At 34.2% G+C, this 25,234-nt stretch overlaps 1 protein-coding gene across 1 annotated transcript; it reads left to right on the plus strand.

Moving 5' to 3' along the window:
* Positions 1-216: 216 nt before the first annotated feature.
* Positions 217-25,234, plus strand: LOC117719498 (vomeronasal type-2 receptor 116-like). The gene is made up of 6 exons (XM_034517615.1): positions 217-422; positions 4,881-5,160; positions 5,547-6,353; positions 7,062-7,289; positions 7,683-7,806; positions 24,315-25,234. Exons 1-6 carry the CDS (start codon positions 217-219, stop codon positions 25,232-25,234), a joined length of 2,565 nt encoding a protein of 854 aa, XP_034373506.1.

Below are 25,234 nucleotides of genomic sequence, written 5' to 3' on the forward strand. Positions count from 1 at the left end.
TCTCAGATGCAGAGCCTCAGGCTAGAGAGTGCTTCAGAATCCTCCAGAGTCAAATAGTGAACTTAAGAGTAAATGCTGTGAGAAGTACATTTGTTCTTTAATAGTAACTACAGTAATAAAACTGACACTTGGGTGTGTTCATGAAAATTTAATAAGTGAGTTTCTGCTCTCCTGATGTTTCATGCTGCATTTTGATCCAGCACCTATCTTGATAACATGTCAAAGATGTTCTCTTTGATTGTTCTCTTCTTGATTCTGAAGCTTTCCTTTCTTTTTTGCTATTTGAGTGACCCCAGTTGCTTTTGGAGAATCAAAGACACAGAAAATTATCTAGGAGATAAAGATATTGATTGTTTCTTTTTCATTTATACAGAGAATGGTTATGTGAAGAATGATTACTTCGGTGAGAATCTAGACAAGCAGTAAGTGCATCTTTCATTTATGCATAAATGTACACGAAGCATTCCAGGGATAGTGAGAGATAGAAAAAACCCTATAGGACTTCTGTCTGTCCTTCTCTAGGACATAACTAAAAATTTTTTATGTTTCATGGCTGGTTATTTTGCTAATTAAGGTGCTTTTATAGTGTAGCTTCTTGTTGTCTTTTTTGAATCACAATCCAGTTAGATGCTGAATGAATGAATCACACTATTGCCCTTGTTCTTAGAGAGATTCCCTTTATAGGACAATTTCCATCTTATGGTTCCATGTGATGCTAGCGTTTGCTACCTTGTTTGTGACTAAACGTTTGAGACATCTAGGAGTCCAGGTTAGTTGAGACTGATGGTCTTCCTATGGTGTTGCCCTCCTCCTAAGTTTCTTTCATCCTTTCACTAATTCAACCACAGGGGTCCCTGTATTCAGTCCAATAGTTGGCTGTAATTATCTGTGTGTGTCTTAGTCAGCTGCTTGTTGGGCCTCCCAGAGGGCAGTCATGCTAGGCTCCTGTCTATAAGCACACCATAGCATCTATAATATTGTCAGGCCTTGGAGCCTCTTTTGAGATGGAGCCCAATTTGGGCAGGTGACTTGGTCTCCTTTTTCTCAGTCTTTTCTCAATTTTTGTCTTTGCAGTTTTTTTAGACAGAGACATTTGAGGTCATAGATTTTGAATGTGCAATTGCAACCTCATCTCTTCATGGTATGCCCTGTCTTTCTAGGGAAGGTGGACTCTACAATCTCCTTCTGCTCACTGTTGGTCATTTCATCTAAGGACCTTGTATATTGTTTTTATTATGATTAGATATGGTCATTGAATACATGATCTCGCCAATACTTTTAACATAATGAGGTATTTCATTTTGTCCATTGCCTTTTTAGCATCTGAGATGATTATGTGAATTTTTGAGATTGTTTTTATGGTGGATTACATTAACAGATTTTTATATAGTGAAGACACTTTACATCCTGGGATACTTTTTAGGTTAAATCTCCTATAGTACCAATAAGTGTTAGACCTGCATTATATGATAGTTATTTTTTATGCACATCTACAGAGTTATTTACAATAAGTCAGAGAATAATGCATAAATGTTTTCTTTTTGTCCCTCACAATTACCTTACCTTATATTACCTTTTATTTTTTAATGTATTTTACCTATTTGAGGATAGCATAGAGCGCATTATCATTATATTTAATCCCTTCAAATAATTCATCAGATTTATGCATTCCCCCATGCTACTATTTGCAAACTTTAAAAAACCAATCAAGTCTATATTGCACTGAAGATATGCTCTTATATTTATTGCCTTCTATTACATGAGATTTAACTTCTAAGGGGATACAATTTTAAAGATTACTATTTTTTTTCATTCAGCATTTTCTCTCATTCAGCATCTGCCCATTGCTTATATCAGTCCATGTTTTAATCATATTCTATGCACAGATAGATATGCAGTCCATTATTTCTCACATGTATATATAGTTGGTTTATAAGAAATAATAAGAGGCAAATAACTAGAGCTTTCAAGCTTGAAGATTCAAAATGTCACTTTACTTTTATGCTTAGAAGTAGAAGTCATTGTGTTGCATTGAACAGGAAATATTCATCAGATAAACTTCAGGCTTTCCACAGATTAAAAGAAATCCCACAACTGATAAATAGACACTCACTAAGCAGATTATACAATGTGACATCACTGATGATGGCAGAATAAAACCAACAATATTTTTAAAATGTAAAACATTAATATTTTATATAGAAATCATTCTCTATAAATAATTGCATAATAAAATTTAATGTAAATTAAAGTATATGATTTAAAAAATTAAACACAAATTTTAATATAGCTAATCTGATTTAAATTGATTTTTTTCTATTTAGGTTTTGTAGATGCGTAATTTATTATCCATGTGTTCCAAGTGTGAATAGAACATATATGTGTGTGTGTGTGTGTGTGTGTGTGTGTGTGTGTGTATGTGTGTGTCCAACAGCACAATGAAGCTTAAAATACATAGAAGTTTTCATTGGCAATCCTGATTGCTGTATCCTCAACTCTTATCTTTTTATCAATTCATACCTACCCTATTCCAACATCCCCTTTCTGTTCCATACTTGTACATTTTCATTTTTAATATAATTGAGATTATATGCCCTGTGCCCTATTATAGTTCTTACTAAGCATACTATTTTCCAAGTCCATCTAAATTTACAACAAAAATCACATTTAGTTTCCCATCATTATTTATATAAAATATGATTTTAGCATAATATACTCAAAGTGTAAATTTATCCCCCTAAACTCCTGAATGATCATTTATTAATTACCTCTCATATGGACCCACATCATTCACTTGACTCATTAAAAACTTGACATATAAAGAAAAGTAATAAAATAGGATAAACCAAATATTTCAGATTATAAAAATCATTCAATCAATCAGAAAAGAAGCTCCTGCAAAAACAAAAATATCAAGATAATCACACATACAAATAGAAGATTAGAAATATACATCTTTACAAACAAGAAGACAATAAAAATAGTTAAGAAGTTATAACATAAACAAAAAACCTATAATATTCAAAAGTTAATCTCCTGACAAAATACAATATATAGAATTTCAAAAATGTCACTGAGTTTATCTTATATTTTTTATGTACATGGCATTCAGTATACCTTTGAAACTGTATTACCAGTGATTTTTTATTTGCACAGTTGGGATACAAAACTTAGAGTAGAGATTTCTTCACAATTATAGACATAGATATATTTTTATTCTGCAAGATTAAGCCATGCAGTTGGGCTAGTACCATTATTCAAGGCAGTTTTTTTATTTTAGTGCAGATTTATTATAGAAAAAAAATCACATGTTCAAAGGCATGTGTTTGTTTTTAGGTCTTCAGTTACATACTATTGATCAGTCACCACTGCCTTTTGGCAAATGTTATTAATAAAGAGCTGTGTAGTACAAAGTGAGCTCAGAAGTGGTGATACTCCTACTAGTCATTTTATTATTTAATATTGCTTGTAAACTAGTTTGTAATGAAAAGTTTATATTACTTAACACGTTAAACCTTCATACTTCAGCAATTGAATAGGATTATTTAGAGAAGTCAATTTTCAAAATGCATGTCTGTCTCCAATACAGAATGGCTTTCACCTTAAAAAGTATGGCACTATTTCAGGTATTTCTGAATGAAAGAGAATATCCAATATATAAGGGACTGAATAGAAAAAAATTTATTAAAAAATAAGAAGTAGTAAATAATGAAGAAAATAAGTGTTTAGTCCATCAAATACCAGATTCAGAGCTAAGAGTTATGTCCAGTTGGATAAATATTTACTGTAGTCACAAAGCATTGCAGAAAATACAGAGGAGGCAAAAGCAAAAAAGCTCATGTACAATACACTGAAATGATACGTAAATGTTAAATAAGATTATCAAACTGTATAAAATATATCAAAGCGGATCTATCCCGTTAAATATGCTTAACAAAAGAGAAAAACTAAAGTGAACATATTAGTAACAGAACATATCTGAACCAATAGAACCCAAGGCCAGTTATGTAATAGCCAGTGATTGTAGAGAAAGAAGGAATTAGTACAGCCTAAGGGAATATGTGAGGCAAGAGGAGCTCAATCAAAACAGGGAAATGTAGTTAAAACCAATTTAGTATTACTTAATTTTGTACAGCTTCAAATAGAAAATGAAAAGAGATGAACTGTGTGGAATGAAGAAAAGTGTGTAAGTATGATTGTGGTATTTGCATTACCTATGAATTCTTTAGACTTTGCCAATTGTTGACCCAGAAAAATTAGGCCACCTATTCTTCATTCAATTGGAGGGTCATGAGATTTTTTTAGTGCTGATACGGTAAATAAGTGTAATATTATAGATAGCAGATGATTCTCATTACTTTTCCCCCACATGTTAGGTATTAGAGTTATAAAATGAAGGCATGGGCAGATTCAATGGCTCAGAAATCTTTTCATAGTCATGGCTGAAACATAGATATTTCACTGTGTTCAAGAAATCTTGTTAGTATAAAATTCATATTTTAAAAAATAATTTAAAAAATCAAAAGAAAAAAGCACATGGTGATTAATTTCAAAACACAATTAAATAAGAGTTCAAAAGAAGAAGATAATGGAAAACATTGTAAATGATATATATATATACATACATATATATGTATATATATATATCAAGATTTAAAAACAGAAATAATAAACAAAGTTCAATTCATAAAATTTTTAAAAATCAGATTTTTAAATTATTTTGAACTCTCATATCCAAATATACCACAATAAGGAACTGTATCAACATATAAATGGGTCACAAAAATTCAAGAATTCTTTGCTTAACACACAATGGGTTTTACTTAAGAATACCATAATTAAAACCTATATCCACCATAAATGGTGTGCTCTGTTTACAGGGTGACACCTAAGACCATCCACTTGATTTCCTCTATTTATTTTGCCATTGAAGAAATCAATAGGAACATTTATATTTTACCTAACATTTCTCTACTAGTTAAGATTAAATGTAACCTAATTGCGGATAGTATAGAAAGAGATTGGTCCATGAAAAAAAAAGAAATTATTCCTAATTACCACTGCAAAAATCAGAGGAGATATTTAATTGTACTCACGGGACCTATATGGATAACATCTTATACACTTGGACCAATGCTGTACTTCTCCAGGACTCCAGAGGTAAGTCACAGAGTGTTACATTTATTGAAATACTATATTACCACAGTATAATTTTTTGAGTACCAATGCTGACTAAAAGACAGAGAATTCAATTATATCTATTCTGATCTATTAAACATAAAAGTTAGATACGGTTTTTGGCAAACAATACAGCTTAATGACAAAAAGGCAGGAGACACAACATGATGTGAAAAATTTTACCAGAAGATTTAGTTTATCTGTACCTGTATAGCAATTCACAAGACGTTTGATATGATTTTCGTATTAAGATGAAGAATTGACACTTTCTCACACTTCTAGCATGTGCTCTAGCACACTTAGACCTTACGGTGAGCCCTATGCATTCCATATTCTCCATAGAGATGCTTATGGTCAATATCTTTCAGATTTACTGTGGTTATTTTCATCTTCATCTAAGTGACCAGGAACAGTTTCCTCATCTGTACCAGATGTCTCCCAAAGAAACAGCTCTACCACTAGCCATGGTGTCCCTAGCAGTTTACTTCAAATGGAACTGGGTAGGAGTGATCATTTCAGATGATGACCATGGAATTCAATTCCTTTCTGAATTGAGAACAAGAATGGAAAGAAACACTGTCTGCTTAGCGTTTGTCACAATTATCACATACAATAATATGTTATACCTTAAAATGATTCATAAATATTATGAACAAATCATAATGTCTTCAGCAAAAGTTGTGATTGTCTATGGGGATAAAGAATCTCCTGTACAATTTAACTTCATACTATGGAAATATAAAAATATTCAGAGACTCTGGGTCAGTGTGTCACAATTTGATATGATCACAATGATAGGAGATTTCATGCTTAACTCCATTCATGGGACTCTTATTTTTTCACATCAGCAGTCTGAGATGTCTGGTTTTAAACAATTTATACAGACAGTGCACCCTTCTAACTATAGTAATGACATTTCTTTTGCTAAACTCTGGTGGACTTACTTTAAGTGTTCTTTGCCACCACCTAATTGTAAAACACTGAAGGATTGTCCAACCAAAATCCTATTGAAGTGGTTTTTTGTGCCACCCCTTGGAATGTCTATGAGTGAAACATGCTACAACATGTACAATTCTGTGTATGCTGTGGCTCACTCACTTCATGAAATGCTTCTGCAACAAGTAGACACATCCTCAGATAATGATGGAGAGGTATCGGAATTTAACTCCTGGAAGGTAATAATTCTTACACGGAATGGCAAATATATAACAGAGATAGCATACATAAAGGGAATTATGAAGTCAAAATCCCTGTAAATAAGTAACTTTTATCCTAAATACAAGTATTTCTATACTCTACCACTGCATAAGAGGTATATCATGTTAGTTTCATAATTTATGTGACAGTTAACAATAGCACCAGGTTAGGATTTTACAAACTATGTCATAAAAGATTCTCTGATATTTCAATCATTCATGTATCTCATGATTGTGTCATTTGAAATTCTTTCTTATCAAATTAGTAATTGAAGTTATGAAAATGACTTATCATTTATTTGAACAAATCATTTCTAATTAATATATTGAATAGACCTCAAATAATTTCAAGTATTTTTCCATATTTTGAACAATTAAGCATTAATTTTTTTCTATCTTATGACCAAATAACACTGTGGCAGAAAACAATGGATAATTTATCACTACTCTCCAAACATAAATTCATTTGTGCATATATTACAGCATAAAATACAGTGAAAAATACTATTTATAAAGCATAGTGAAACTTTAAATGTATATGAAATATATTTTACATTTTCAGCACTGAACACTTCTGATAAATGTGGCTTTTAGGAGTGGATAATGGATATGAGTGACATTATAAACTTTTTAATTTCTGTAGTAATATGTATGAAAAGTTGAAATTAAATGACAAATTTGTTTTAGATGTTCTCTTTTCTGAAGACAATACAATTTGTAAACCCTGCTGGAGACCTAATAAACATGAACCAGAATAGAAAACTGGATACAGAGTATGACATTTTCTATATCATGGATTTCCTAAAACAATATGGACTTAAAATGAAAATAGGAAGATTTTCTGGTCATTTTCCAAATGGTGAACAACTGTTTGTATCTGATGAAATGATAGAGTGGGCTACAAATATCAAGCAGGTAATTTAGTTTTAATTTTAATGCTTTACAGGAAGCAAAACTACCTATAATCTGGTCTACTTTTGTTTTGTTATGGAATTAAATTTTAACATTTCTTCATTTATTGACTTCCATTATCCTAGATTCTCTCTGTTTCTCTGTCTTTCTCTCTCTCTCCATCAATTTGATCTCTCTCTTACTCATTCTCTTTATAAGAGAGTGTTATAGTGTTTTAGGACAGAAAAATCACCATATGTTCATTAAATTTTTATCATTTAAAAAATGTAACTTTACTTTATAAAATGATAGGGTATGGAAAGGAATAGCTTTCTTTGACTTTCTCTTGTGACTCACTGCAGTGCTTGTCACATATGTTAAACTGTTTATTTCAAAAAATTATCTAATTTTCTTCAGATACTTGTCTCCATATGTACTGTGCCTTGCAGACCAGGATTCAGAAAATACTTTCAGGAGGGAAAGGCTGTCTGCTGTTTTGATTGTTACCGCTGCCCAGAAAATGAAATTTCCAACATTACAGGTAAGAGTATATTTTCTCAAAGTAATAAAATTGCTTGTATCTCCAATATGCACATAGTCCTCAAAAGTCCTTTGTGGTAAGGGAAAGATAAATAAAAGAAAAAAAATTAGTAACACTTATTTGAAATAATAAACTCTGTGTATTGGCATATATTTTTGATTCATAATTCTAGAAGCAATGGAAACAATATTTCTTCAGAATATTAAAGATTATGCATTTTAGGTATGTAAATGGTTTCATATAATTTGCATGTGAGGATTATGAAGATTAAATACATATCTGAAAATTTTCACTAAAATATTAACCAAATCACTATACAACCCAGAGACTATAGTATTATTAAAAATACTTATAATGCTATATAAATTAATAAAACTTTTATTGATACTAATGATATTATAGGATATGTATCAAAATCAAATAAACAGTATAATTTACTGATCTTTATGTTGGTTGAATACAGGACACTAAAATAAATTTTATTAAATTTGCCTTGCTCATATACATTTTTTCTGTATTGTATATAGAGTCTTCTCTCATACAATGCATCCAGCCATGTTTCCAATTCCTCTATTCTTGGCTTCCTCCCACATCCCTCTCTTCAGAATCATTCTCTTTTTATTTTATGTATAGAAAAGTGAGGAAATGCAAAAGAAGATGGTCAAACAGAACAACATAAGATACAATAAGACAAGCCAAGAGTCACCACATCAACGATGGACAAGGCAAACCAATAGGAGGAAATGAGTTTCAGAGGCCAGCAAACAGTCAGAAATATACCTGCTCCCACTGTTAGGAGTCCCACAGTACTCAAGCTAACTGCCATACCATATATACAGAGGATCTGGTGCAGACCAACACAGGCTTCTTGCTAAGGCTTTAATTTTGTGACTCTCATGTGAGAGTCCTGCCTAATTGAAATGGAAGAATAAGATGAAGATATCTAATTTAGTCTTGTTCTGCATTCCTGGCTAAGGGTCTATATACCTGCTCTTATCTGCTACTTCGAAAAGCTTCTCTGACTGGGCAGTGGTGGTGCACGCCTTTAATCCCAGCACTTGCGAGGCAGAGGCAGATGGATTTCTGAGTTCGAGGCCAGCCTGGTCTACTGAATTTGTTCCAGGACAGCCAGAGCTACACAGAGAAACCCTGTCTCAAAAAAAACCAACCAAAAAAAAAAAAAAAAAAAAAAAAAAGAAGCTTCTCTGCTGATGCCAGGGCCAGGATAGGGCATTGATCTAACAATATAATTAATAATATATATTACTAATATATATTATTAATATTATTACACACACACACACACACACATATATATATATATATATATATATATATATATATATATATATATATATATATATGGAATCAGTCTTTAATTTTTTTATAGAACAGTACTATTTGTGATTTGCTAATTCTCTGGAATATCCATTGTCCAGGTTATGACCATCCAAGTAGGGTTAGGCATGAACACCTTGTAGAGTGGTAACAGGTTCAATGTGTCATTGGTTGGTCATTTCAACAAGTTATGTGCTACCATTGTGCAAGCACACCTTGTAACATGGTTGTATTGTAAGTGAAGGGTATAGAGAATATTGTAACATCTGTATTTATCTTTACATAGCCTGTAGTAAAAGACTTCTAGCCCATACCAACTACACCTTTCCATATTCAATAAACAGTGTTGAAGTTGTCATTAGCAATGGGGCCATGCTATCAGGTTTGAGATGGTTATATTCTGACCAAGCATCAACATGGGTTGTTTACAGATTTTCTTATCACCTTCTAAGTCAATAACTCAACCAATTTTAACCCAGCACACCACTTTTCTGATTGCCAAAGAGGCCAACATTAACCTCTGTGATCTCCATTAGTAGACGTGTTCACTAGGGCCATCCTCATAAATTCCAAAATGTTTTTACTGTACTATATTTCTACATAGTCAAGCAAATAACTTCAAATTCCAGGTGTTCCCTCTTTGCTCTCCTTCCATAACTCACAACAGACCCCTTGCTCTCTTCTTCTGCCCTCAACAACAAAATGGACTAATTCACTTTCTTGCTCCCAGTAAGACTCATGCTCCTCTACCCGAGACCTCTTTATTATCTAGCTTCTCTGATTCTGTCCATTCTTCATATTAATCATTTATTAACAGCTAATATCAACTTTTAAGTGAATGATACTACATCTGTTTTCTAGATGTTGGTTATCTGACTCAGGATGACATTTTCTAACTCCATCCATTTGTCAGAAAATTCATGGTGCCATTTTGTTTTTTACAACTTAGTAATACTATATTGTATAAATGTATGCTATTTTATTATGATGGCTTCATTTGTACATCTACTTGTTTTCACTTTCTGGCTATTTTGACTGTAGACACCAAAACATAGTTGAACAATTGTCCTTGTGGTTCATGAGAGTACAAGGCAAATATATAAGAACGATATAGTTGGGTTTGGCAATAGATCTATTTCCAGTTTTCTGAGAAATTGCCATATTTATTTCATAGTTGTTTAATAAGTTTTTATTCCTATTAGCAATGGAGACATGTTCATCTTGTCCCACATGCTTGCTTACATGAGCTATCACTTCTGTTATTGAACTTTGCTATTTGTCAGCTAAAGATGGAATCCCTAAATTGATTTGAATTGCATTTCCATAATGGTTGAGGATGATGAAACTTAAAAGTGTTTCATAGCCATTTGAGACTCTTCTCTTTACAATTCTTCATTTAATTATATATCTAAATTTTAAATATTATATTTGTTACCTACTTCCTGAAGTCATTCTATATTTTGGATATTAGGTTTCCTTTTAATGCAAAGGGGGAAATGATTTACCAATCCTTAGGCTGTGGTGTTTTTTTTAAAATTTTTGGTGTCCTTTGCTTTAAAGAAGATGTTCAATTATATAATGACCCATTATTAATTTTTGTTTTTTGTGCATGGCCAACTGGTCTTTTGTTCAGCACACAATGTCTTGTGTCAATGTATTCTTTTGACCATTCTCTTACACTTAGGTACATTGGTTTAATTTTTTATTGAGGTCTTTGATGCAATTAGACAGGAGAATTGTGTATGGAGATAAATATGGATCTACTTATAGTCTACATATAGACATCTAGTTTAACTGAAACCATTTCTTAAAGACGCCTTTTCCCCAACTCCCATCTAAGTGTGTATTTCTGGATTCTTTATGAAATACCAAGGGTCCATAGGTATGTGAATTTATCTCCCATCTTTAGTTTCATTCCAATGATTAATGTTCATAGTTTACACCAATGTCATGCAACTTTTAGTATTATAGTTCTACAGTACAACTTGAAATCAAAAATAGTGATTTACTCTGCAATTTTGTTATTTTTCAAGATTAGGAAATGATCTATTAAGATCTATAAAAATATTTGTTGGCATTGGTTGAATACATATGTTGAAGTTTGAAGGATGGCTATTTTAGTATGTTACTCAACTGATTTAAGTCATTGTAAGATCTTCCTATCTTCTTATACTATTTAACTAACTTCCTTCAAAGTTTTGTGGTTTATGTTTTTACTACAATACTTTCATTTGTTTAGTCATAAATTCCATAAGATATTTTACTTTGAGTTTATTATGAAGTGTTTTTTTCTAATTTCTTCTATAGTCAATTTGTCATTTATATATAGGGAATCTTCTGATTGTGTGTGTGTGTGTGTGTGTGTGTGTGTGTGTTAATCTCATATCTAGCCACTTTGCTAATAATTTTGATCAACTTCCTGTGTTCTTTACATGAATATTTAGAAACACATGTTTACGACCATATCATCAGTAAATAATGATGCTTTGACTTTATTCTCTCCAAATTGTATAGGTTGATATTCTTCAGTTTCTTACTGCTCTAACTAAAACAGCAATACTATATTGAATAGATAGTGCAATAGTGTATCTGACTTGGTCCTGATTTAAATATATTATTTATATAATTATGTATTTGATTTTTTGTTTTTTATTAATTTGCATCTTAATGCTGTACCATTTCTACCCTCCCTGTCAAAGAATCCCTACCTCTATCCACTTCCCTTTCATTTTTGAGAGGTGGGTCCCTCTTGTTATCCCGCTACCCTGGCACAACCAGTTTCTTCAGGGTTAGGCATATCTTCTCCTACTGAGAACAGACAATGCAGTCATGGAGATTGAGCAACATATATCCTTTATCTGTGATGTGGTCTTTGGCCCAGCTCATGTGTACTCTTTTGTTGATGGCTCAGTCTCTAAATACTGGCAGAGTCAGCAATGGAGGACTGTTGCCCTTTTTCCATGTCCTCCCTAGTTTGTGCTGTCATGTGAGTTTTTGATCTCAGACATATTGGTTCATATAAGATGGAATCTCAAGGTCATTTTAGTATGCATTTCCATGATGACTAAGGATGTTGAAATTTTTTTTCAGTGTTCCTCTATCATTCAAGAATTCTGTTGAGAATTCTGTTTAGCTCTGTACCCATTTTCTCATTGTGCTATGTGGTTTCTTGATGTCTAATTTTCTAGTTCTTTGCATATTTAGATATTAACAACTTCTTCATAAGTAGGTTTGAGGAAGAAACTTTTACAATCTGTAGGCTATTCTCATCAAGAATTCTGTAGGGAGTGTGGAGGTAGCTTTCCTTGTACAGAACTGCTGCCTAAGTCCCCCACAGAAGGCCCTTCTTCACTTACAAACATTTATCATCCTGAGCTAAGCTAGAGTTGCTTATTCTCTGCAGCCCCAGGCTTTCCCTCACAGGCCTGCCTGACCCCCTTCATTCCTGACTCTACATGGTTTCCAGGAGTGACTGGACACCTGGGAGTTTGAGGACCCTAGCTTTGGCATCAGCCTCAGTAGTTCCATACTCAGGCTGAGGTTTCCACCTTAGACTGCATTTTTGCACCCCTGAACAGTGCTTCAGCACTTCTCTAAAGCCCAGAAACAGATAGAGGTGTTTTTTGAAATGCATATTAGCTTCCCATGTTTAGTCTGCCTGAGAGGAGTTCACATTCCCCTGCAGCAAATCTGAATATGGAACCACACCTGATGCCCAGTTCAGGCCACAATACATGACTTGTCCATCATTGAGTGGAGGGAGTAGAGTTTTCCACTATTAATGTGTAAGGTACTATGTGTAGTTTAACTTTGGTAATATTCTTTTCCAAATGTGGTTGCTCTTGCATTTGGGGCACTGATATTCAGAATTGAGGTGCCATCTTAGTGGATTTCTCTTTTGATGAGTGTGAAGTGTATTTTTCCATCACTTTTGATTATTTTTGATTAAATATATTATTGGATATTAGAATTGCTACTCCATTTTGTTACTTATCTCCCTTTGCTTGGAAAAGGTTTTAGTAGCTGTTTAAGCTAATATCTATCTTTTTTGCTTGTATGTGTTACTTGTATGCAGCAGAAAGATCAATCTGTTTACATAATCATTTTTAACCTCTATCTTTTTTTGAGAGAATAGTGTCCATTGATGATTAGAGATATTAATCATCAATTGTTAATTCCTGTTATTTTGATATTATTGTTGGTGCTGGTGATGGTGGGACATTTTCTGTAGTTTTTTTTTTACTAGTATGGAATTACTTTTCCTGTGTTTTTATGTGTGTATTTAACCTTCTTGGGTTGGAGGTTTTCTTAAAGGATTTTCTATAGAACTGGATTTGTGGACAGTTTTCATTTAACTTTTTTTCCTTGAAATATCTAATTTTCTCTGTCTTTGTAGATTGAAAGTCTTGCTGGGTACAGTAATTTTGTTTTCCATCTGTGGTTCCTTGGAGGTTGTAGGACATCTGTCCAGGTTTTTCTAGTTTAGAGTCTCTGTTGAGAATTCTGGTATAATTCTGTTAGGTCTGCATTATATATATATATATATATTTGTATTCTTGTAGCTTTAAAATGTCTTCTCTGTTCTGTATATTTAGTGTACTGATTATTGTGTGGCAAGAGAATTTTCTAATCTGTTCTAATTTAGTTGAAGTTCTTTAATCATATTTTTACACTTCTATTCATCTGTTTATTTAGGTAGGAAAATTTTCTTATATGATTTTGTTGAAAATATACTTAGGTCCTTATCCTGAGACTCTTTAAATTCTTAATTTATATTATTCTTTGATTAGGAGTTTTCATAGTATCCAAGATTTCCTGGATAGTACATGATAGGAATATTTTAGATTAAACATTGTCTATGAATAATATATCAATTTATTCTATCATATCTTGTATGACTGGGATTTTCTCTTCCCTCTAATATATTCTGTTAATAACAATTGCATCTATATATCCTGTTTTCTTTTCTAAGTTATTTGATTACCAGGATTCCATGAGATTGTGTTTTCTTTAGTGTTGCTTCTATTTCTATTTTCAGATCTTGAAAAGTTTTATTCATTTTCTTCACCACTTTAATTGTATTTTCCTGTATTTATTTGAGGGATATATTGATTTCCTCCTTACAGGCATTTATCATATTAATAAGGTTGGATTTAGTTGGTTGTCTCCTGTTAGTGTTGTTTTAGAATATAGAGGGCTTGCTGTAATTGGATAGGTTCACTGGAAAGGTGCCATATTGTACTAGCCCTTGTTGATTGTGTTCTTTAGCTTGCCTTTATCAATCTAGCTGTCCATAGATATTCCTGGTGTAGCAGTGATTAAGAAGATGAACCTAATCTTGATGTCCCCAGTAGAGAAGACTTCATTTGTGCAGCCTTATATTGAATGTTCTTGGTATTCAGACCTGGATGTTGCATGTAGAGGGGGCATGGTAGAGTCCAGCTTAATACTGGTCAGACAATGAAACTCAGGGTAGAAAAAGTAGCTAGCTCATAGTGAGAGGCCAAATCTACTCCATCCTGTGATCAGCCTCCATTTTAACAGAAAAAGGGTCTGAGAACTTTATCTGCAGCTGAAACCAAGCTTCAACCTGAAAGAACTACATAGCTTGTCTTTGGCCCATTCCCCAGTTACTTGCTAACTACTCCCTAGCAACAGCCAATAAATATTTGTCTGGTATTTCCAGATGTACTTTCAGACTGTTTGTGACTATTCAAAGTTTTGCTTCAGAACCCCCACCTGTAAGCTTACATTCAAAAAGATGCTTGCCAAGGTAGAAAGCCCCTCACTTGCTCCCCATATCCTTTAAACCCTTATCCAATTTTGGGTTCAGGAACCCCACCCTCCTATCCTCCTGTGTTAGTGATAGTAGTGAGTGCAAGCTCCAGCTTGAATAAAGACCCTGGTGTGATTCCTGAACAGGCAAAACAGGAACAAGTTAGCATGACTAGTGGGATTCAGCAGGCAGGAGAATTTCAGAGATGAGTTTTAACCTGGATGCTCCTCATGTAGCATGCTTGTTGAAGGTTTTAAATTTATTAATTTTAGTTGTGATCAATTATTTCATTAAACTAAATCTTGTTGCTTCCCAAAAGATTGAAAGGTTTCTGTGTTTATGCTGTTGTTGATGATGTCCGCTTTTAATCCAATGTATCTTATAGAATACATGAGTTATTTCAATTTTCTTGTATCTTTTCAGATTTGCTTTTTTTCTGAGTAGTTTAATTTTGGAGGAAATTCTGGGAGATGCTGAAAAAACAAGTATATATTGTTAAAGTTTGGGGTGGAATATTCTGTAAATATTTTTTTAATTAATTTGATTCATAACGCCAGTTAGCACCAATAATTCACTGCTTTTGTTTTAGTCTCAATGACCTGTCCACTGTGGAGAGTAGGGAGTTGAAGAATCCTACCATCAGTATGTGGTAGTCATTGTATGATTTAAACAGTATTTGTGTTTTCTTTACAAAAGATGCTGTCCTTCTCTTTGTAGCATAGATATCAGTATTTGGCATGATATCTTGATTATTTTCCTTTGTTCAATATGTATTGTCATTCTCCATCTCTTTTGATTAATATTGGCTTGATGTCAATTTCGTTAGATATTAACATCTGTATAACAGGTTGTCTTTCAGGTCAATTTTCTTGGAATGTTTTCTTCAAGCCTTTACGCTGAAGCAAAGATACTATGTATTTTCGATGTCGAGGTGTATTTCTTGCATGGATCAAAAGGATAAGTCATGTTTGTATTCATTTTCTTTATTTGTGTCTTAACATGGGCAAATTAAGACAATTAATATTGAGTTATATAAAAGGCCAATGGTTGGTAGTTGCAGTTTGTGTGTGTGTGAGTGTGCATGTGTGTGGTTGTGGGGCTTAGGGTTGGAAGTGGTACTTATGGTGATGGTAGAGGAGATATTTGTGAGTGTGCAGGCATGTGGGGGGTGGGTTTATTGTTGCACATGCTTTCAATCATTTGCTTTGCTGATATGAGATTATTTATTTCCTAAATTTTCATGAGGTAGTTAACCTCCTTCATTTGATTTTTTCCTTCTAGTGCTTATGTATGGCTATATTTGTTGGTAGATATTGTTTAAATTTAAACTTATGATGCAATATCTTAATTTCTCCCTTAAATGTAATTGAATGCTTTGCTGAGTATTGTAATCTGGGCTGGCATCTTTTAATCTCCCTTAAATGTAATTGAATGCTTTGCTGAGTATTGTAATCTGGGCTGGCTGTAGTCTTTTAGAGTCTGAAAATCATCTTTCCAAACCCTTCTGGCTTTTAGAATCTAAGAACTCAGGTGTATTTCTAAGAATTTTGATTTCATATGTTATTAAATCTACTGGCTTTACAGCTTTTAACATTTTTGTCTTCTATATATTTGGTGTTTTGGTTATTATGTAGCAATGGGACTTACATTTCTGATAAATCTATTTAGTGTTTTGCATTCTTCTTGTGCCTTTATATTCATCTTTTTAGGGTAGAAATATTTTCTTTAATTATTTTGTTAAAAATATTTTATGGAACTTACAACTGTCATGCTCCTTCCTATGTTCTATTTTCCTGATATTCCTAGGTCTTCTCTTTTTATTGAATCACAGATTTGCTGAAAATTTTCTGCTGTGGATTTTTTGTATATGTAACAATTAATTAACCAATTTATGCATTTTCCTATTATGCCTTCAATGTGTGAGAACCACCTTTCTACCTTTTGTATTTTATTTATTTATTTATTTATTTATTTTTGGTTTTTCAAGACAGGGTTTCTCTGTGTAGCCCTGGCTGTCCTGGAACTCACTCTGTAGACCAGGCTGGCCTCGAACTCAGAAATCCGTCTGCCTCTGCCTTCCAAGTGCTGGGATTAAAGGCGTGCGCCACTACCGCCCGTGTATTTTATTTTTTAATACTTGTCTCTGTAATTCCTGTTTGCATTCCCCAATTATTATATTCAGTCTCCAGACCACACCCTCCTTCAGTTTCTGTCCTACACTTTGTCTCCATATTTGCTCTCATGAGTATTTTGTTACTCCTTTTAAGAAGGACCGAAGTACCCACTTTGGTCTTCCTTCTTCATGAGCTTCATGTGGTCTGTGAGTTGCATGTTGGGTATTACGAACTTCTGGGCCAATATCCAATTATCAGTGATTGAATACCATGTGTATTCTTTTGTGATTGGGTTACCTCACTCAGGATGATATTTTCTAGTTCATTCCATTTACCTAAGAATTTCTCAAAGCCATTGTTTTTAATAGCTGAGTAATACTCCATTGTGTAAATGTTCCACATTTTCTGTATCCATTCCTCTATTAAATGACATCTGGGTTCTTTCCAGTTTTTGGCTATTATAAATAAGGCTGCTATTAATATAGTGGAGCATATGTCCTTGTTATATGATGGAGAATCTTCTAGTTATATGCCCAAGAGTGGAATAGTGGTGTCCTCAGGTACTGCTATGCTCAATTTTCTGAAGAACAGCCAGACTAATTTCCAGAGTGGGTGCATCAGCTTGCAATCCCACAAAAAATGGAGAAGTGTATTTCTCAACATCCCTGCCAGCCTCTGCAATTACTTGAGTTTTTGAACTTAGCCATTCTGACTGGTGTGAGGTGGAATCTAAGGGTTGTTTTGATTTGCATTTCCCTGATGACTAAGGATGCTGAACATTTTTTTTTTGTAGGTGCTTCTCAACCATTCAAGTTTCCTCAATTGAGAATTCTTTGTTTAGCTCTGTACTCCACTTTTAATAGGGTTATTTGGTTGTCTGGAGTCTAAATTCTTGAGTTCCTTGTATATATTGGTTGTTAGCCCTTGATTGGGCGTGGGATTGGTAAAGATCTTTTCCCAATGTTGGTTTCCATTTTGTCCCATTGACAGTGTCCTTTGCCTTACAGAAACTTTGCAATTTTATGAGGTCCCATTTGTCAATGCTTGCTCTTAGAGCATAAGCCATTGGAGTTATGTTCAGGAACCTTTCCCCTGTGCATAGGTATTCAAGGTTCTTCCCCACCTTCTCCAAAACAAAATTCTCGCAAACCAAATGCAAGAACACATCAAAACAATCATTCATCAGGATCATGTAGTTTTTATCCCAGGAATGCAAGGATGGTTTCGTATTCAGAAATCCATCAATGTAATCCACTATAAAAACCAACTCAAAGAAAAAAACTCTACATGATCATCACACTAGAGGCTGAGAAATCATTTGATAAAATTCAACATCCCTTCATGGTAAGTCTTGGAAAGATCAGAAATTCAAGGCCCATACCTAAACATAGTAAAAGCAAAATACAACAAACCAGCAGCCAACATCAAACTAAATGGAGAGAAACATGAAACAATCCCACTAAAATAAGGGACTAGACAAGGCTACTCTTTATCTCCCTACCTATTTAATATAGTAATGGAAGTCCTAGTCAGAGCAATTAGACAACAACAAAAAGAAGTCAAAGGGATACAAATAGGAAAGGAAGAAGTCAAAATATCACTATTTGCAGATGATATGATAGCATACTTAAGTGACCCCAAAACTTCTACTAGAGAACTCCTAAACCTGATAAAGAACTTCAGCAAAGTGGCTGGATATAAAATGAACTCAAAGAAATTAGTAGCTTTCATGTACTCAAAAGATAAAGAGGCTGAGAAAGAAATTAGGAAAATTACATTGTTCACAATAGTCACAAATAGTATAAAATAACTTGGTGTGAATCTAACCAAACAAGTGAAAGTTCTGTAAGACAAGAACTTCAAGTCTCTGAATAAAGAAATCGAAGAAGATCTAAGAAGATGGAAAGATCTCCCATGGTCATGGATTGGCAGGATTAATATAGTAAAAATTGCCATCTTGCCTAAAGCAATCTACAGATTCAGTGCAATCCCCATTAAAAGCAATTCTTCATAAAGTTAGAAAGAGAAACTCTCAAATTCATTGGGAATACCAAAAATCAGAATGGTGAAATGTATTCTCAACAATAAAAGAACTTCTAACCTCAAGCTGTACTACAGAGCAATAGTGATAAAATCTGCATGGTATTGGTACAGAGACAGGCAGAAAGATCAATGGAATAGAATTGAAGACCCAGAAATGAACCCACAGACCTATGATCACTTGAATTTTGACAAAGGAGCTAAAACTGTCCAGTGGAAAGAGGTCAGCATTTTCAACAACTGGTGCTGGTTCAACTGGAGGACAACATGTAGAAGAACGCAAATTGATCCATTCTTATCTCCTTGTACAAAACTCAAGTCCAAGTGGATAAAGGACCTTCACATAAAACCAGATACACTGTAGCTTTTCTTTCCTTGAATTCCCACATTCTTACACACTTCTGTGCATTCTCCTTTCACTCTCACACAAACTCTTTACACACATGTCACATATACCACATGTCCTCTCCTTTCATTCATAGACACCTCATATTCTCTCTTCACTCACTCTTCATGTGCACATCAAGGCCAACTGAAAAACAGTCACACACAAATGAAATCTATACAGCTCTTGTCCAGGGCTAAGGTTAAAAGAAATGGGAACAACTGGTTTCTTAAAAGGAGCTGCCACAGGCTACTGAGACATCTCCATCCCAGCCTACTGCAGGCAGTCCCTTATTTCAGATGGAGGGTTCCCCGGAGGGATGTATCTCCTGCTTTTCATGGTCCCAGACACCATCCTTTTTTTACAAGGTACTTCCATGGCTTTCTGAGATGTCTCCATCCTTTCATACTGCAGGCAGTCTCTGTCACTGTATGGTGTTCCCAGCAAGATTGCTCTCCCTAACAGATTCCTCAATTTTTCCCCTAATTCAAACATAAGAGTTCTTGATTTCAGTAGGATGGTTGTGTATAAGCGAATGCCTCTGTCTCCGTTATCTGCTTCTTGGTTCTCTCAGAGGGCAGTCATGCTAGGCTCCCATGTATAAGCACATCATAGCACCAGTAATAGTGTGAGGTCTTGGTTCCTCTCACTCCATGAAATGGATCCCAATTTGAGCTTGTCATTGGACTGTTTTTCCAACAGTCTCTTCTCCATTTTTGTCCCTGCAGTTCTATTACACAGGAAAAATTCTGAGACAGAAATATTGACTGTGGGTTAGTAGCATTGTCTCTCCACCTGAGACCCTGTCTATCTACTGAAGGTAGACTCTTTGAATTCCATCTCCCCAATGCTGGCTATTTTTGCTAAGGTTACCCCCAATGAGACCTGATAGTCTCTCACCTCCTAAGTGTCTGGTACTTTTTAGAGGGTCCCCCACTGCTGCCTTCCAGGCTGCTTATTTCTTTTCATAGTATTTGGATGGTGGGCTTCTCTCCTGGCTCCCATATCTGATCCTCTTTTTGTTTCTACCTTTCCCCCCCTTTCCTATCCAGTTCCCTCCAGAATTCTGCCTCTCCTGTGATTATTTAGTTCCCCCTTCTAAGTGAAATTAAAATATCCCTACTTGGTCATTTCTGTTGTATTTCTTATAGTCTGTGGGTTGTTTCCTAGGTATGCTGTACTTTTTGACTAATATCCACTTAACAGTGAGTATATTCCATATGTGTTCCTTTGTGTCTGAGTTATCTCACTCAGGATAATATTTCTAGTTCCATCCATTTGACTGCAAAATTCATGATATCCTCATTTTTAATAGTTAAAGTGTATTACACTGTGTAAATAAACCACATTTCTGTATCCATTCTTTGTTTGAGGGTTATCTGGGTTGTTTCCAGCATTTGGCTATTACAAATAAGGCTGCTATGAACCTCATGGAGCACATGTCCCTGTGATATGGTGTGGTATATTTTGGGTATATGCCCAAGAGTAGTTTATCTAGGTCTTCAGTTAGAACTATTTCCAATTCTCTGAGGAACTACCGGATTGATATCCAAGTGATTCTACCAATTTGTAATCCTATCAGAAAAGAAAGTGTTCCTCTTTCTCCACATTTTTGCCAGCATGTGTTGTCATTCAAGTTTTTGTTCTTAGCCATTCTGATTGGTTGAAGTAGAATCTCAGTGTCAGTGTTGATTGATTTGCATTTCTCTGATGACTAAGTACTTTGAACATTTCTTTTATTGATTTTAGGCCATTCAACATTCCTCTGTTGTGAAATCTTTGTTTAGTTCTGTACCCCATTTTATAATTGGGTTATTTGGTACTTTGGAGGTTACCTTCTTCATTTCTTTATATATTTTGGATATTAGCCTCTGGCCAGATGGAGAGTTAGTGAAGAATTTTTTTCTGATAAGTAGGTTGGCAATTTTTGCTATTGATGGTACATTTTGCCTTATAGAAGCTTTCATGCATTCCCCTTTATAAATACTTAAATATAGAGCCTGAGACATTGGTATTCTATTCAGGAAATGTTCCTCTGTGCCAGTGAGCTCAAGGCTCTTTACAACTTTCTTTTCTATTAGATCAGTGTATCTGGTTTTTGGTTAAGTTCTTTGATCTACTTTAACTTGAACTTTGTACAAGGGAATTAATAATGACCTACTTTCATTCTTCTGTTTAAAGACCACCAGTTAAACCAGTACCATTTATTGAAGATGCTTTCTTTTTTCCAGTGTATTTTGGCTTCTTTGTCAAAGACCAAGTGTCTGTTCGCTTATGGGTTTATTTCTGGGTTTTTCATTTTATTCCACTGATCAATATGTCTGTCTCTGTACTAGTACCACACTGTTTTAATTACTATTGCTCTGTTGTACAGTCTGAGGTCAGAGATGGCGATTTTCCCTAGATGTTGTTTTATTGTTGAGAATTGTTTTTGCTGTCCTGGGTTTTTTGTTTTTTTCTTATGCAGTGGAAAATTGCTCTTTCCATATCTCTGAAAAATTGTGTTGTAATTTCAATGGAGGTTGCATTGAATCTGTAGATTTCTCTTGGTAAGGAGTCCATTTTTACTATGTTAATCCTACTGCTGCATGAGCAAAGGAGATCTTTACATCCTTTGAGGTCTTCCTCAATTTCTTCTTCCAGGTGTTTGAAGTTCTTGTCAGAGAGATCTTTCACTTCCTTGGCAATAGTTAAACCAAAATATTTGTAGAATTTATGGCTATTATGAAGGGTGATGTTTCCCTAATTTCTTTCTCAGACTGTTTATCATTTGTATAAAGAAAGGCTACTGATTTGTTTGAGTTAATTTTATACCATACCACCTTGTTGAAATTGTTCATCTGCTGTATGACATTTCTGGTCGAATTTTGGGGGTCAGTTATGTATACTATCATATCATCTGAAACTCCCTTGGGTACTTCCTTCACAATTTGTATCCCTGATTCTGTATTGTGGTTGTATTGCCCTTGCTAGGATTTTAAGTACTATATTTAAGAAATATGAGGAAAGTAGAAAAACTACTTGATCATTTTTAGGTGAGTAAAATGTTGGAGTGCTTGAATACTTCTACTCAACCATTTAGATAACACTGTTCAGCAAAATCAAGAAGGAGATAGAAAATGAACCCAAATATATATCATTGAATGAAGAAACTCAGTAAGAAAAGACCACCACTTTTCACTTTGATCTATTTGCTTAACTTCATTGAATAAACTGAATATATTCTTGTGTAAACTACCACTATGCAAATGGAAGGAATCTAAAAAACATCTAACTTCTAAAATCTGTCAAAATTAATTTTGAAGCATTTACTATTATTTAGAGCATGGTATTTTTTAAATAAGTACTACAACCTAGGGAGTGCTGGATAGTCAAATCTTTCATAAATAAGTAAAACTGGCATATACTGTGCTCTTCCACAATTCACACACTGAATCATAAACCTGAAGGTGATATTTTTGATGTATAAAGAATTTAGGTTATGATTTTTCATGTTGTCTCTTTTTCCCTTGATGTTATTGGTGCTGTTTATAATACTTTTTTTGGAGATTACAATCTGATTGCATTGTTTATTGCCCTATGTTTTATATGTACCCCCCCCCCCCCCAAACTCCCCTCCTTACACTTTTTCAAATTTATGGCATTTTATTAACTGGTCTGTCTCTCTCTGTCTCTCTGTCTCTCTATCTCTGTCTCTGTCTCTATTTGTTTCTCCCCATCTCTATAACACACACACAAACACTCATATACATATGTATTTCTCTCTCTCTCTCTCTCTCTCTCTCTATATATATATATATATATATATATATATATATATATATACATCACTCTATATATTAATTGTATATACAAAGGGAAGATAAATTTCTTATCCAATTATAATTAATTAGTATATACTTCTCAGTGAAAACATTTAACTCACTCTCTATATTTCTTTTTATCTATAATTCTATCTCTAAGATATCTATATATCTCAAAGATACAATTATGCATGATGTTTCTTCCCTACTCCAATGGGTCAGGTTTTTTGTTTTTATTTTCAGTCAGCTCAGAATTAAGAAGCCCTTTATGGTGAGATGCTTATGGGTGTATTCTTGTGACCTTTCTAGAAAATACACACTTATATAAAACTCTCTTGTCCTTGAGCTCTTAAGCTCTTTAAATCCTTTTATTGGAAATTTGACCCTTAACTGAAGAACTGATTTTATAAAGGTATACATTATACTTAACTCCAAAACTCTAAATTTTTTTTGACTATGGTTTTATCTGTGTGTCTCTTTAAAAGGTAAGTTTCCACAATCAATGATAAGGGACATAAATATTTGTGTGTGTAAGAAAAAATATTTCAAAGAGAATTTGTATTCTCATGGTTTAGAAAATTTGACTGTAAATTCTTTTCTAAGACATGCAGTAGTACAGTTTATATGCCTAAATATCTGCTTGAGACCACATGTAGGACCATACTTTTTTCTGATACATAGATACACTGACACATCTCCTTCAAAGTTCTTCTTTTACAAAATATACAATTATAATTGAAAAAAGTGTGATGCTATGAGTGATTGATCTAAACATACTATTGTGGAAACAAAAATTATGCAACAGAATAGTTTTGTTTTTGAAAAATACAATAAACATGTTGAACATATTAGATAAATATGAAGAGATGCTTGCATAAAGATCAGAAGCAATGAAAATTAGGATCACATCTTATGAAGCTCCCACATTTAACTTTGCTTCTAACACTAGAAGTTAGTCTACATTAGTTATGAATTTCTAAAGTGTAAGATTACTATATCTTGTGATTATTCTAGAAAATCTAAATCTGAAAATACTTCCCTTCCTATACTAGGCATGGATCAATGTGTGAAGTGTCCAGAGGATGAGTATGCCAACTCAGATCGAACTAACTGCCTCAAAAAGGTTGTGACCTTTTTGGATTATGGAGACCCCTTGGGAATGGCTCTGGCTGGCTTGGCTCTGTGCTTCTCTGCTCTTTCAGCTGTTGTCCTCTACATCTTCTTGAAACACCGAGACACTCCCATTGTCAAGGCCAATAATGAAACTCTCAGTTATGTCCTACTAATCTCTCTCATATTTTGTTTTCTCTGTTCATTGCTCTATATTGGTTATCCCAGTATGTTCAGGTGCATCCTGCAGCAGACCACATTTGCCATTGTATTCACTGTGTCTGTCTCTAGTATCTTAGCCAAGACAATTACTGTAGTACTAGCATTTAAGATCACTGTTCCAGGTAGAAGACTGAGGTGGCTGCTGCTTTCAGGGGCACCTAATTACATTATTCCCATGTGCACCATCATCCAAATGATTCTCTGTGGAATCTGGCTGGGAACTTCTCCTCCATTTGTTGATGCTGATCTACACATGGTATATGGACACATCATCATTGTTTGCAACAAAGGTTCAGTGATTGCTTTTTACTGTGTCCTGGGATACATGGGCTCTCTGGCTCTAGCCAGTTTCACTGTAGCTTTCCTGGCCAGGAATCTGCCTGACACATTCAATGAGGCCAAGCTCCTGACATTCAGCATGCTGGTGTTCTGCAGCGTCTGGGTCACCTTCCTCCCTGTCTACCACAGCACTAAGGGCAAGGCTATGGTTGCTGTGGAGGTCTTCTGTGTCTTGGCCTCCAGCGCAGGGATGCTTGTTTGCATATTTATGCCAAAGTGCTACATGATTTTGTTGAGACCACAAATCAATTCCATTCATGAGTTTAGGAAAACACATGCTAAAGCTAAAAGTATCAGTTGA

The sequence above is a fragment of the Arvicanthis niloticus genome, chromosome 1, assembly GCF_011762505.2.
Source record: "Arvicanthis niloticus isolate mArvNil1 chromosome 1, mArvNil1.pat.X, whole genome shotgun sequence".
Taxonomy (NCBI): Eukaryota; Metazoa; Chordata; class Mammalia; order Rodentia; family Muridae; genus Arvicanthis; species Arvicanthis niloticus.